This window comes from Cynocephalus volans, chromosome 10 (assembly GCF_027409185.1).
Source record: "Cynocephalus volans isolate mCynVol1 chromosome 10, mCynVol1.pri, whole genome shotgun sequence".
NCBI lineage: Eukaryota > Metazoa > Chordata > Mammalia > Dermoptera > Cynocephalidae > Cynocephalus > Cynocephalus volans.
In genome coordinates this window covers 36,723,046-36,736,683 of record NC_084469.1, presented here as the reverse complement: position 1 = coordinate 36,736,683, position 13,638 = coordinate 36,723,046, and the positions used below count along the sequence as shown (strand labels likewise).

General features: G+C 45.8%; 1 protein-coding gene across 1 annotated transcript in view; it reads right to left on the bottom strand.

Moving 5' to 3' along the window:
- Positions 1-635: 635 nt before the first annotated feature.
- The window catches only part of USP43 (ubiquitin specific peptidase 43), a 65,452-nt gene continuing 52,449 nt past the window's right edge, over positions 636-13,638 (bottom strand). Inside the window, 2 exon segments of the mRNA XM_063112725.1 lie at positions 636-1,063; positions 1,100-1,708. Coding sequence (XP_062968795.1) covers positions 636-1,063; positions 1,100-1,708 — 1,037 coding nt within the window.

Genomic DNA, 13,638 nt, shown 5'->3' with positions numbered 1-13,638 from the left:
AAAAATACCTTGAAAAACTTTAATACATTTATTTTGTTATATATTAAATATTCTCCTAAAATCTCAATCATTTCTCTCCCATCTCTCTCCTAGAATCTTGCCTTACCACCACTACCACTTTTTTTCTTTTTTTGGCATCTTTAGTGCTTATCCCAGAGAAGCATTTAAAAGGAAAATACTTTCCTGTCATATTCACTATTTTAAAAAAAAGAGAAAGAAAAAAAAGAGAAGCTAGTGACAATATTTGACACGACATGAAAGATTCTTATTAACTAGGCTCACCTACAGAGCAACGCGCTAAGGTTTGCCCACATCCAAGCTACTCTGGCCCTGGAATTATTTAAACGAAGTATCAGTTCCTGCCCTGAAATGGTTATGCTGACCCAACAGCACTCTCTAGTGGCCAGTTGTATAGAAGCAGCCAACAAATACAGGAAGGTATTTTGGACACTGGGTTATCTCGACATAAAAGCCATTGGCAGTCTAGATACAGACACCAAAAATAATATATACATTTTTTTCAGGGATCACAAGACAACTGGCTTCCCAAAAACCCACTCTCGACACAGGCTGCTGATAGCTGCTCAGTGCAAAGTCCCAAGAATGCCAGCTTCCCACAATCCTGAAATACTCCATCAAAAGCTAGACTCAGGTAAGGTTTTTTTTCGGCCTAGGGAAAGAGTGTGGTATTTCACCCTTTGCAAGGTGCCATAAGAGGTCTGCTCCCCCGGAACAGTCCTCTGTGGTGTGCCAAGGCCGCTGCCTCTGGGGGTCCTGCCAGCTTTGCGGGGCAGGAGCAGAGAGCTGGGTGCTGAGCGGGTGTCCTTCTCAAGGCGGCCACCCAGGCCCTTGGCCAGGCTCTGTCGAATCCTCAGGGAAGGAGATGAGACTCGGGCCTGCTGGTCCACAGTGGGGCTCAGCCTGCCACTCCCCAGGGAGACCACGGGCGCCTGTGGGGAGACCTCCACCCTGTCAGTCTTCCTGTTTTCCTTCTTCCAAAACATAGACCTCAGAAGGGTAAATGTCCCCTGTGGGGCTCTGTCTGTCTTAGAGTCCCTTTCCTCTGCATTAGCCCTTGTCTTGGCTAAGGTGTCTGGACAACTCTCCCTACAGCTTCGCGACAATCCCACAGCAGGCGAGGGTGGGCTGCTCTTGCTTCCCACCTGACCACTCCCCGCCCAGTTCGTGGCCTTCTGGCCCTCCGGTTGAGCTGGCTTCTCATTCTCCATGGTGGGCATCACAGTGAGGGGCAGGTCAAACTTTCTGGGAAGACTGATATCCTGACTTGCATTTTCCTTTAGTTTCCTTGCTGTGTTTAGACCATTTGAGTTTCCAGGGGCTGGGCAGTGGTTAGGGTGGATCGAGGGACAGGGCAACCTGGCTGGTCCTCTCTCTCTGGCTTGCCCACTATCTTCACTTTTAGCAGAAAGGGTGACATTTGACCTCAGCAACATTGACTTCTCATCCCCACCAGCAGTGCCCGTCAACAGCTGCACGATGGACTGGCTCGTGGATCGAGGTCTTCGTCTGGACTCCAAGTATTCCACCAACTCAATGGATGTACCAGGTGGTTTCTCCCTGTGTCCAAAGGACCAGTGGAGGGGCATCGTCTTGAAGGGCCCCTGCTTGGCTCGGGTGGGGGTGGGCGCCTTCATGCTGATGCTTCTGCCTTGTATGCCCCGTACCAAAGGCTTGGACTCCAGTCCCCCTGAAAGAGACACCAAGACCATTAGTGCCCAAATAACCCTTCAGCTGCAATAGGAGTAACGGCAATGCCAGTCATCCAACAAATATTCCTGAGCCCTCTGACACATCAGGCAACATGCTGGGCACTGGGGACACAGCAGTGAGCAAGATACATTGGGCGTCAGTGGTTTCACCGCTGGTCCAAGGAATCCATTTACGTACCTGCAGCAATAGGGCAAACTAGAGCCAAGAAGGTATCTACATGCCCAGGCAGCACAGACACCTGGTAAAGCTCAGTCTCAGAGGCATCTACCTCTAAGATTTAACATCATTTCCATCCGTCATTAAATAGTTCCATTAAACAGAATGCTCAGCCAGAGTCTCTGCTTTTCCAGGTCAAATTAGGTACTTGTATCTTTCAAATGCAGGAATGTCAGATATCCTACCCTGGGCCAAATAAACAGTGTTTAATTTTATGAGAACTGCCACATAGGCCTTCGTTGTATGCTTCGTTGTATGTTTTGCAATATCTATCCATAGTTGGGAAGAAGTTTTTTATACATACTGTTAAGTGAGAAATAGAGTCTAAAAAACCAGCATGATCCAACTCGCAAAAATATGTTCGTGTGTGCATTGTGCATGCACATGAAAACATACAAACTCGGATGGAGAAATAGATACTAAAAATGACAGGATGTGGAGGGCCCATGGGGGTGTGATGCCTGACTGATTTTCTTCTTAATTCTTTCCTCTGTCTCAACATTTCTAAAGGAAGCATGCATATATCCAAGGTTGTGTGTTCTTTCTTAAGAAATGCTCAGTCATCAGTCACCATGCCATTAAAATGCCTTGATTTGCAAGAAGGCTGCAATCACTGACAAAGATATCTTCAAGTGAAACACACAATCCATGTGGCACAAGGACAGTCCCATGCATCTGGAGGAAGGTTTAGGCCAACGACACAAGCCTTTCACCCACAGCTGGCCACCCAATATGCTGCTGCTCCATCGTAGATATGAGAGTGTTATGGACTGAAGGTCTGTGTCTTCCTAAAATTCAGATGTTGGAACTCTAATCCCCAGTGTGATGGCTTTAGGAGGTGGGGACTTTGGGAGGTGATTAGGTTATGAGGGCGGAGCCCTCATGAATGGGATTTGTGCCCCTGAAACTGGGGAGCAAACCCCCAATCTCTCTTAGCTATCCCCGACTCCAGTCTGGGGGTGAAGTGGAGGAAGGGGGATAGCTAAAGAAAAAAAACTGGTCAACCAGGCAGGAGGGGCTGGATTCCTAGAATAACAATAATAAGGCAAGAGTAGAGTTGATTAAACAAACCTCCTCAGGCTAAGATTTGATCTGGAGGTCAGGATGTTTGCTTCTTAGGTTAAGATTTGAATTTTTGTTCCTTAAACAAATGCCTTATGGTTTAGGATTGCATCTGTCAATCTCGAGTTGTCTTTGTAGGTAACAAACAACTACAAACCTGCTTTGAAGCACACACACCCTGGACCTAAGGCACCACGGTAAGATGCCAGAAATAATTATGCTGACCTCACCACTGACCAATCAGATTTCACACATGACTCCTGCAACCCCACCCATGATTTTGCTCTATAAATGCTTGTGATTCTAACCTATTGGGGAGTTGGTGTCTTAAAAGCTCCCTTGGTTACCACAGGCCCCTTTGAAGGGCATTCAAATAAACACTAATCTTTAACACTGCAAACTGTGGTATGAGAGATTCCTTAGATATTTGGGCAGCGGATGATGGACCCCTCTTAGTTCAGTAACACTCTTATAGGAAGAGGCCGGAGAGCTAGTGAGTTTTCTTTCTGCCTTGTGAGGATCCTACAAGAAGCTGTCTGCAACTTGGAGAAGAGCCCTCTGCCAGAAGCCGGCCATGCAGGCAGCCTGATCTCAGCCTTCCAGCCTGCAGAACTGTGAGGAATAAGTTTCTGTGGTTGATAAGCCACCCAGTCTACGGTACTCCGTGATAGCAGCCCGAGGGGACCATGACAGAGAGCAACTTCAAAGATAAGCAAGGACGGCTGCCACCCCCAGCCCCATCGGCAGCACAGCCAACTCCATGTGCTACATGGAGCAGGACCAGAGACTTTCAGGTGCACAGATGACAGGTCAGGGGAGCAAAGGAACAAGGCACAAGGGATCACAGTGACCGCCAGCAGAGGAAGCAAACTGCACATGAGCGTCCCAGGAAGAGCTGACCGGAGGGAAGAAGGTCGTCCATTAACTACAGGAGGAGCCTGACGGCATCCCAGAGGCTCCTCACAGATTTTACCTTTCAAGATTTTCACAGAGAATTTTTGATATTTTTTTCTTTAAAGCATTTCTTTAGATTAGCTGGAAATAGACACAATGTCGCTCAAACTACTTTGTAATTTCAGTTTGGATCGACCTTGTTTCCTCCACCATTAAATTCCCACACCTCAGGGAAAAAATGTTCTGGGGTCTGAGATGTGTGTGAAGTTGCTTTTCTCTGTCTCTTCCACAGGCCTGGGAAGGGCAGAAAGGAAAGCTTTGTATTAGGAGGACAAAGCTGTGACTTTTAACCTTTCAAAATGACAGAACATCGCCTGTAGCCCTGGCAGGGGGCTGGGTGACTTGGCAGCTCCCTAAATAGCCATCCTTCCTTTCTTCCTGGTACGAAAGGGGCTGAGGCCAGGGCCCACATCAACACCTGAGCTACATTCACAGGTACTACAGATGCCCACAAAACTCATTTCTCCTCTTTCTCAGGACAGCAGCGGAAAAGCAGCCCTGATATCTTTGTTCTCTTTCCTGGACTATTATAACAGGATCTGAGAGAGAGAGACAGAGACAGACAGACAAAATCAAGGAATAAACAGCATAAGGACGGACAGAATGAGAAAGTGCCCATCTTGTCTGGAATGGATGCAAGTCCTGATGTCCCTCCCCTGGGGAGACAGACCTTATGGGATGCTGGGGCCAGAGGCAGAGGTGGTGCAAAGGCCCAGAGGCAGAGGTGGGCACTAACTCCAGCTGAGCCCCAGCCCCACCCAAGAGGAGTCTGTGGCTTTGCTTGTTTACAGCCAGTCTGGCTTGAGAACCAGGAGGGGCCTAGAGTCTCAGCCACATGAAATACACCAACAGTTAAGTTCCTCCTAAAAGTTATATAAGCTCCAAAGCATACATAATGAGCTTCCCAGGTCCCACAAGGACTCTCTTCACACAGATGGCATCTGTGCAGCTGACGGGCACAGCCCCCACCCACACAGCAGCTCTGGAGCCACAGATGTCAGAGAAATGCCACACCTGTTCCTGTCCATGTGCGGCCACCTTGATTCCTGTATGACTTTTTATCCTTGGCTAATGAAATGAGCATCAATTTGACCTAACAATGTATACTGGGGGTAGGAGGATGGCTGGGGGGCCACTTCTTGCCATCCTTAGCCCACCTGCAACAGGACAGGACTTTTCCTAGTCAAGCGCTCTCAAGCCCTCTGAGGGCTTCCACTGTGCCTCATGCAACCACCTACTGATTCATTCAAAAAACGTAATGAGGAGGAGTTCTGGTCAAGATGGCAGAATAGACAGTCCCCAGCATCACTCTCTCCCACAAATCAACCAATTTACAACTATAAAAATGTAGCATCAGCCAAGCTGGGGCTGCTGGAGCTCAGGGGATGAGGAGGAGAGACCTACAGAGTTCATGAAGTGGGAGAAACCATGATGAGAGAAAGAAAAAACTGCTTGGAGAGTTTCGGGCTGTGGCCACTTTAAGGCTGGAGCTGCTGAGTGCATGGAGCAAGAGCCAGCAGAAGCCATGGCTGTGCCCTTCGGATGGAGTTGCTTGGAGGCGGCAGGGGAGAAGAGGGCCTTGGTGGCCCCCAGGACAGCAAGACCACTAATAGGGCTACCATGGACCCACGCAGGAGCGAGGAGCCAGAACTGAAAAAGGGGAGCCATTCAGAGGCTGGTGAGTCATCACAAGGGACCAGTGCAGGGCCGATCCTATGAGAAGTGTTTGGAGCATGGGAAGTGGGGGAGACGGGCCCACTGGGAGAACACTGGGACACAGCAAGGACAGCCGATCCTCCCCCCAGTCAGTGCAGGACCACTCAGAGGAGACTGGTTGGGAATGCAGAGTTACATGCGGTGCAGTTTGATGAAAAAACTAAGGCCCAGATCAGAGTTTCTACACAACCCAGGTGCACCAGGGTTGTGCACCAGGGTGCACCAGCTCTCTGGAGAGCTGGAAGTATCTATAAGTTCAACCATTAAACCCTGAGCTGAACAAAAAGCCTTCCCTAGGGAAACAACAGCAAAGCAGCAATTTAGCTCAACCACAAGGTTCAAGTACTGGATCCCACAGGAAGTTCCCCTGTTTTAGAAGTAAGCGAAGGACAAAAAATTAGTTCCAGCCCAGGCACAGCATCAGCACCTTAGGGCCACCAGGGGACCTGAGGTCTGGAGCCAAGGACCGGACCCCCCCCCCCCCCACAACCATGCATACCGCCAGTGCCTCAGGGCCAGCCTGGGAACCTGAGGCTTGAAGCCAGGGACCAAACCCCTGTCCCACATCCAGGCACACTGCCAGTACCTTGGGACCCCACCTGAGGGCCCAGGGCATAGATCAGGGGCCCAGATCACCCCCTGCCCACACCCAGGTGCACCGCCAGCACCTTGGGGCCCTGCCCAGGGGCCCAGGGTATAGAGCTGAGGACCGGACCTCCCTACCCACAACCAGGCACACCACTAGTGCCAAAGAGCATGCCAAAAACATCACATCCATGTGGGTGGCCCACCACAGCCACCTCAGTAACCACAGCTGCCACGAAGTGGCTAGACAGCACAACCACCACATAGATGGTCCACCAGCCATTGGAGTGCATTGACACTAGGAGAGTCACCAGCAGAGAGCAAAGAAAAGAAGAGGATGTCTCTCTCCACAAAGCTCAATGCAGAGTGACAGAAGAAGCATCTGCTCTATGATAATACTGGGGAACCCGAACACACCTCTCAGCATTGGACAGATCATCTAGGCAACACATCAACAGAGTAACCATTACTCTTTCAGAAGGAGAGAAGAAATCTAGGGTTATCAGTGATGGGAGTGGGGAGTGAGAGGGGATGCGGAGAGATTGGACAAGGCGCATAAAGAATAAGTACAATTCACAACAATACGCATACTAGTAATATTGATTTGATCAACATATGTCAACATTGAACCCCAAAATATGTATAATCAATTCTGATTCAATTAAAAACAAAAAAACAAAACAAAAAAAACCCACGTCATGAGGCCTGTGTGCCAAGGACTGTTTTCAGTGCTGAGGATACAGATGAGGGGAAAAACTGTGAAGTGCCTGTTCTTATCAGGTTTGACAAAAGTGAAAATACGTGATACCGTGTGATGGCGTGTTAAGAGCTGTCACAAAGAGTAAGGCAGGGTAAGGGGGAAACACTGGTGACAAGTGAGTGCTGAGGGATATGTGAGGAGAGACCTGAGCGAGGGAAGGAGGGATTCTGGGGAAACAGGGGTTCTGGGGAAACAGGCTCCAGGCAGAGGGAGCAGCAAGTGCGAAGGCCTGAGGCCGAGGGGAGCTCAGTGTGTCAGGGACGCCGCAGAGACAACCACAGCTGGAACTGAGGGAGAAAAAGGTGTGCACAGGGCTCCTCACCTTCTCCGCCTCAGTCTGTATTCACACACTTCCCTGTCTCTGGCTTTCAGTGGCAAAAACAATGATAGACCCAGTCACAACTAGGCTAGCTACAGCCACCACCCTGGGGCCCCTGGGGGAAGCCAAACCCAGCTACAATTAGGCAAGCTGCCCCCACTGCCCCAGGGCCCCACTGGTGTCCTGAGGCATGGAGTGGGGGAAGCCAAACCCAGCCACAACCAGGTAAAGAGCACACCTAAAATTCCATTTTCACACAGCTAGCCCTCTATAGCCACTGCAATTGCCATTGACTGCCACAATAGTGGCTAGTCTCTTATAGAGCAGTCACAGCCACCGTGCAGATGGCATGCCAGACTCTCAACCTCATTGACTCAAGGAGAGGCACTAGCAGAGACCAATAAAAAAAAGAAAACCAAAAAAAAAAAGAAAGAAAATGTCCTCTCCCCCCACAAAGCACACTCCAGAGTGACAGAAGCAGCATCTGCTTTACGATAACAGGGGAGGACTTGATCACACCTGTCTCAGTACCAGACAGATCATCTTGGCAACAAACCAACAGAGGAAGAGTTAATCTATGAGATGGAGAGAACGAATCTATGGTTATTAGAGGGGGGAGGGGGAGGGAAAAAGGGAGGGAGAAGGGAGAGATTGGATAAGGGTCATAAAAATAAGTAATATTTATAACAATGAATATGCTAATAAAAAATAAAGTAATAAAAAAAAACAATGATAGGACCCCTCTGTCTATAGGTTTTATTTACTTATTTTTATGTCTCTTCTGCCCTTCACACTGTCTTCACAGCCAATTCTGCATGGAGATCAGAGCGCGAGCTGGGACAAGCTGGATGCCCAAACTTTCCCCTGGTCACCTATAAGATAAGGAGAAGCTCCACAGGTGAGCTGAAGCTTCTCCACCTCCAACACTGGATGAGGCAGGATGAGGCAGGGAAGGGACAGGCTGGCTGTCACACCACCAGCCCTCAGGAGCCAAAGCCACTGCTCCTTTTGTCACTCCAAGAATCACCACCATTCAAGAGAGGGTGCAGCAGAGCCCCAGGGGGCAGAAGCAGAAGAACAGCACATGTAAAGGGATCCGTCCAGCAGTCAGAGAATAAGAGCAAACAGAACCATCAGAAGAGGCCCCTAATGAAATAGAGCGACCTTATTTACAATAGATGACAACTTAATTAACCAAATGAACTGAAAAGTGTGACTTTCGCGATTTAAAATTCAGTAAATCAATTGAAGGCATGCAGGTTTACTGTTGAGACTGAAAGGAGTGACAGAGCAAAATGACAATGAGATAGAGGCCACAAAGGAAGAGGTAAGAGACTTAGAAGACAGATCCAGGAGACCCCACAGGCAAATAATAGGAATCTGAAAAGCAGGAGAGATAATAAACAAAAAATGAAAAGTTTCCCTAAAGAGAGGCCTGAGTCTGTAGAAGGAAAGGCATCCCCAAGTTCTAGGTAGGGTTGATGCACAAGACAACATACCTAGGCACATTTTGGTAGAATTTCTGAACTCCAAGGTCAAAGAGAGAATCTTCCAGCCAGAAAGAACAAGTGACACTCACGGGAAAAAGAACAGCCTCGGCTTCTCACCTGCAACCTTGGGGCCTGGGAGGCCATGGGAAAACAGCGACAGGCACCTGAGACAAAAGCATTGCAACCCAAGAGTCCTGCAAGCAGCCAAGCTGCCATTCACTCCCAGGTGGAAGGAAATATTTGTGGTTATGCAAAGATGTAGATAGCATATTGCACATACCCGAAAAAGAACTCTGACCAAACACTAGTGAATCACAACTGAGACCTCAAGATAGAGGGTGACAAAGAGGAGAAAAACAGTGATGCTCGGTGGCCCCTGCAATCCAGGCACCGTCCACTTCATGGAGGACAGGCAGCTTCAAAACATGGAACCTAAAGCTAAGTAAGGGTGTCTGGGACAGCAGAGGTGCTGCGAGAGGAATTCTAACAAAGTCTGGAACAGAGAGTGCTAGATCATCTCAGCAAATCTAAGAGCTGGGGGATCAGCAGGTGGGAGGGAGTTCCCAAAACAGACCAGAAGGTACACACGTAAACAATTCAAAGCTCTCATTTTGGAGGAAATGTCAGGTGAAAGAGTGACATCAGAAATATTATATACTTCTAATCTCATTGGGGGGAAGGAAAGAAGCAGCGATGAGATAGACATCTCATAGGAATAGTTGGCTTTTTCTATCCATGTAATAGTAGAAAAATGTAATTGATTATAAATACTGAGAAAGAGAAAGTGACAACGAGAGGGAAAAGAACAGCAGAGCTTCTACATTAATTAGGGAGAAAAGGAACAAATAGCACCATGACGAAATCCATAAAAATAAGGAAAGAGAAGAAACAAGGAATATAAAAAATTTTTAATGAATGACATAAAATTTTGCAGTTGTTACATTAACTACAAATAGATAATAAGACAGGCTCTGAATTTTTGATATTAAAACAACCAACAAAAAACCAGCAACATACCAGAAACTAACTCAAAAAGTTAAAACTAACTCAAAAAGAAAGGTGCATAAAGCAAAAGAGATGGGCAAAGCACTACCAGGCAAATGCAAACAGAAAGACAGAAGGAAGGGCTGGAATTACTAATCTTGAACAATGTAGAATTTAAGGTTAAAAACGTTAAGCAGGAGCAGCAAGGTAAGGATAAAGAACACAACTTATAAAGAAGACTAACAGTCACACACCTGCAGACACCTATTAACACAGCAGCTAACAGTATAAAGCAAAAATTATTAAAATTCAAGGAGTACTTGATGAAAAATATAGCTATACAATAAGGTTTCAATATATCTCTTTACTAGAGAAGTGAATTTAAAGACAGGGCAAACAAGTGTGCCATCAACTCACCTAATTGACTACTTATAATATAAATCTCACATCCTCCTATAGATAATATACATTATTTTATATGTACACAGAATATTTACAAAGTAATAATCACAAAAAGGTAATAATTTTTGAAAACCACATTCTTGGATCATAATCCATAAAACTAGAAATAAAGAATAAAAAGGTGACCAAAAATGCTTAAATACTTGAAACTCCCAGATAACCTCTAGATCAAAGAAGAAATCAAAACTGAAATAAAATGCTATCTGGAAAGCGCTGTAAAAGAGAAAAATAAAACCTCAGAGGCCCAATAGAACCAACAGGAAATTTACCATCAGAAGCACCTATACTGAGATCTAAAGAGGAAGCTTAAGCCCCAGTGCCCCTATTGATAGGGGTTCTCTGGGAAGGACCCCTAACGATTTTTCACATGGTCATCATTTCATAAAAATTGCAAAAGTAAGATGTAAGTTTTATACTCTTTTTTTTGTACAGCCTCCCCCCACATCCACCCCAGTTGCCGTCCCCCATAAAACTTGAATCCATTCATTTTACTTTAAAATGCCTCGATTATTACAATGTCCCATAACCAGGGCTACTGGAAGGATGACATTTCCCAGACTAGTAGAGGATTGCTGGCATTTGGTAGGGGCAATTCCTTCCCAAACAGGACCATCCCCGGGCATTGTAGGACACTTAGCATCCTTGCCCCCTGAAGACTAAATGCCAGTAGTTGCCCCTACTAATTTTGACAGTCAAAAAAAAAAAAAAAAAAATCTCGCATCTTTCCAAACCCACGAGGGTGGAGAGAAGACGCTGTGCCAACCACTGCTGAAAATCTGTACGCTAGATTGTGATCTTGCCCAGGTTTAGTAGCAACAAGAAAATAAGGCTGGATTTTTCAACCATCTCAGAGCTTCTCAAACAGGTTTCAAAATCTGTCCCCATTTTATTCAAACCCCAAGAGGGAAATCTCCCTCAGGAAGCAAAACGCTTACAAGGTCAAAACAGAAGAAACTCTAATTTGGAATTTATGTGTAAGACCTCAGAGCCAGGACTCTGGTCTCCAGAGGGAACGGGATCTACTATCAGCCCTGCCACTTTCTAGGGGTGAGCTTGCAAATCATCACTTCACTTCTAAGTCTCAGCTTTCTGCTTTGTACAAGGGCTATCATGTCATCTCTCCCAGGGATTTCTGAGGACTAATTAGATAATGTAAGTAAAATGCCTACGAGGTCTGGAGGACAGTTATTATTCCTACCCTGGCCCTCTCTACCCCAGTTTTTCTAGAACTGTGCCTGACATCTTTCTCAACACCATGTTGAAAAGTTGAACCATTCTTGGAAGTTTCCTCCTTAAGGGGAGGGTGTCAAACATTTCTCCTTGGGAGAACTGAGAAATGGCCTGAGGTACTACACCACCAGACAGAGCTGGGATCAATTTATGAGCTTATCATAGGCAGTGCTGAGGGATGAACAAGCTTGAGAAGGAGCACCTTTTTTGTTTCACAGCCACTCTCCTAAATGTGCACTCATGAATACGTGAGGGGAAAAGAAATGCCCAGACAGGGCGAATCAGAACACGGTACATGCAGTTCTGCACAAGCATCATGCCTACACAGAAATGTAGTCTAAGGAAACAGACAAATCCAAGATGCACGTACACCCTCCTCTCAACATTATATCTAATAGTGAAATATTGGCAGCCAAAATGCCAACCACTGGGGAATAAATGAACTGAACTGTGACACATAAACCATTATAAACCAGAGGGCTGGATTCACTAATAATCTAAAACCACTTATAGCTTTAAGATCCTATTGTCATATTTATTCACTCAGAAATATGAAACAAGACCCTGGTATATGCCAGGCACTGTGTTGGGTACTTGGATACAATGGTGACACCAAGTATAAAGAAACAAGCAGCTGATAAATGAACACACACTATGCCCCAGCAGTTCCACTCCTAGGTAAATACCCAGCAGAAATGCAGACATGTACGCCAAAAGACATGAACAAAAATGTTCACAGCAGCACTACTGGGAATAGGTCCAAACCAGAAACGACTCCAAAATCCAACCACAATAGAATAAATAAACAAAATATGATCAGTTCTTACAATGCGGGAAAGCTTGATGAGAGAAACGGTGCAATGTGCCAAGCAGCAGACACTGCATAGAGATAAGCCCCTGTGAAACTTACATGGATTTTTGAAGAATCCATAAATTCATAATAACTTAAGGTGTTTCCCTTGATGACCAGGTCAGACTCCTCCAGGTGAGACCATCAGGCTGGCTTCTACGATAGCTTCCAGCCCATCTGTGCACCCACGGGAAGGAGGTGGTTTGCCTAACTCTCTCTTGACACTCTTTTCCAAATCCCTGATTTTGCTTTTTTCTTGATGATAATCAACAGACAAAAGTCTCTCTCACATATATAAGTAAACTTCCGTGCAGAGAACTGAGTTTCTTTATTTACAAATAGAATAAAATGGAAGAACTACTGTATACATAACATAAACCTCACAAATATAATGTTGAGCAAAAGAAGCCAAACAAAAAAGAATGCATACTATATGGCTCCATTTATATAAAGTTCATATCAGGCAAACTAATCCAAGGTGTTACAAGTCAGAATAAATGCTTACTCTGGGAAGGAGGGAAACAGGAATGATTGAGAGAGCTGGAAGGGGGCAGGGTTCCAGAACTTTCTATGTCTTAATCTGGTACACGGGTACATTCATTTTACAATAATTCATCAGAGGTATACTTTTGATTAGTACATTTCACTGCATATATAAAATATGCATTTGTTATGTATATTTATATAACGATCAATATATTTATACTATATTATATATAGTAGAGACAATAAAGCATATTAATCACAAGTATATATATTTCCCTATATATAATATTTCTATTAATTTTTTTATTTAAAAAAACTAAATTAGGAGCCAGTAGGAAATAAGGAAACTAAAAAACTAATTTGAATGTGCTCCCACTTTCTGGCTGAAGGAGAACAGAAGCTAAGGACGGACTCACACACGGACACACACACACACACCCTAAAGACTGTTTCTATAGTTATCCCCTTGCTCTCCTGAACTATCATCAATTTCTCCCTCTAGATTGGATCATGTGAATGCTAATGTGTGCTATCCTTATTTTGCAAAGAAAAGCAAACGACCACTGTCAGCCCCTTCCTCTGAGCTGCCGACCTCTGGTCACCTTGCTTGATGGTGCATGCATCCGTTGTCACTTCCTCAACACCATCCCTTTTCCCCCCGTTGCAGCCCAGCTTCCATTCTCTCCAATCCATGGCAGATGCTCCTGGCAAGTCCCTGGTGGTCTCCTAGCCTGACGGTCACTTGCCTGTCCTCATCCTTCTCAGCCTCCCAGCAGTGTGTGACACAGTCGGC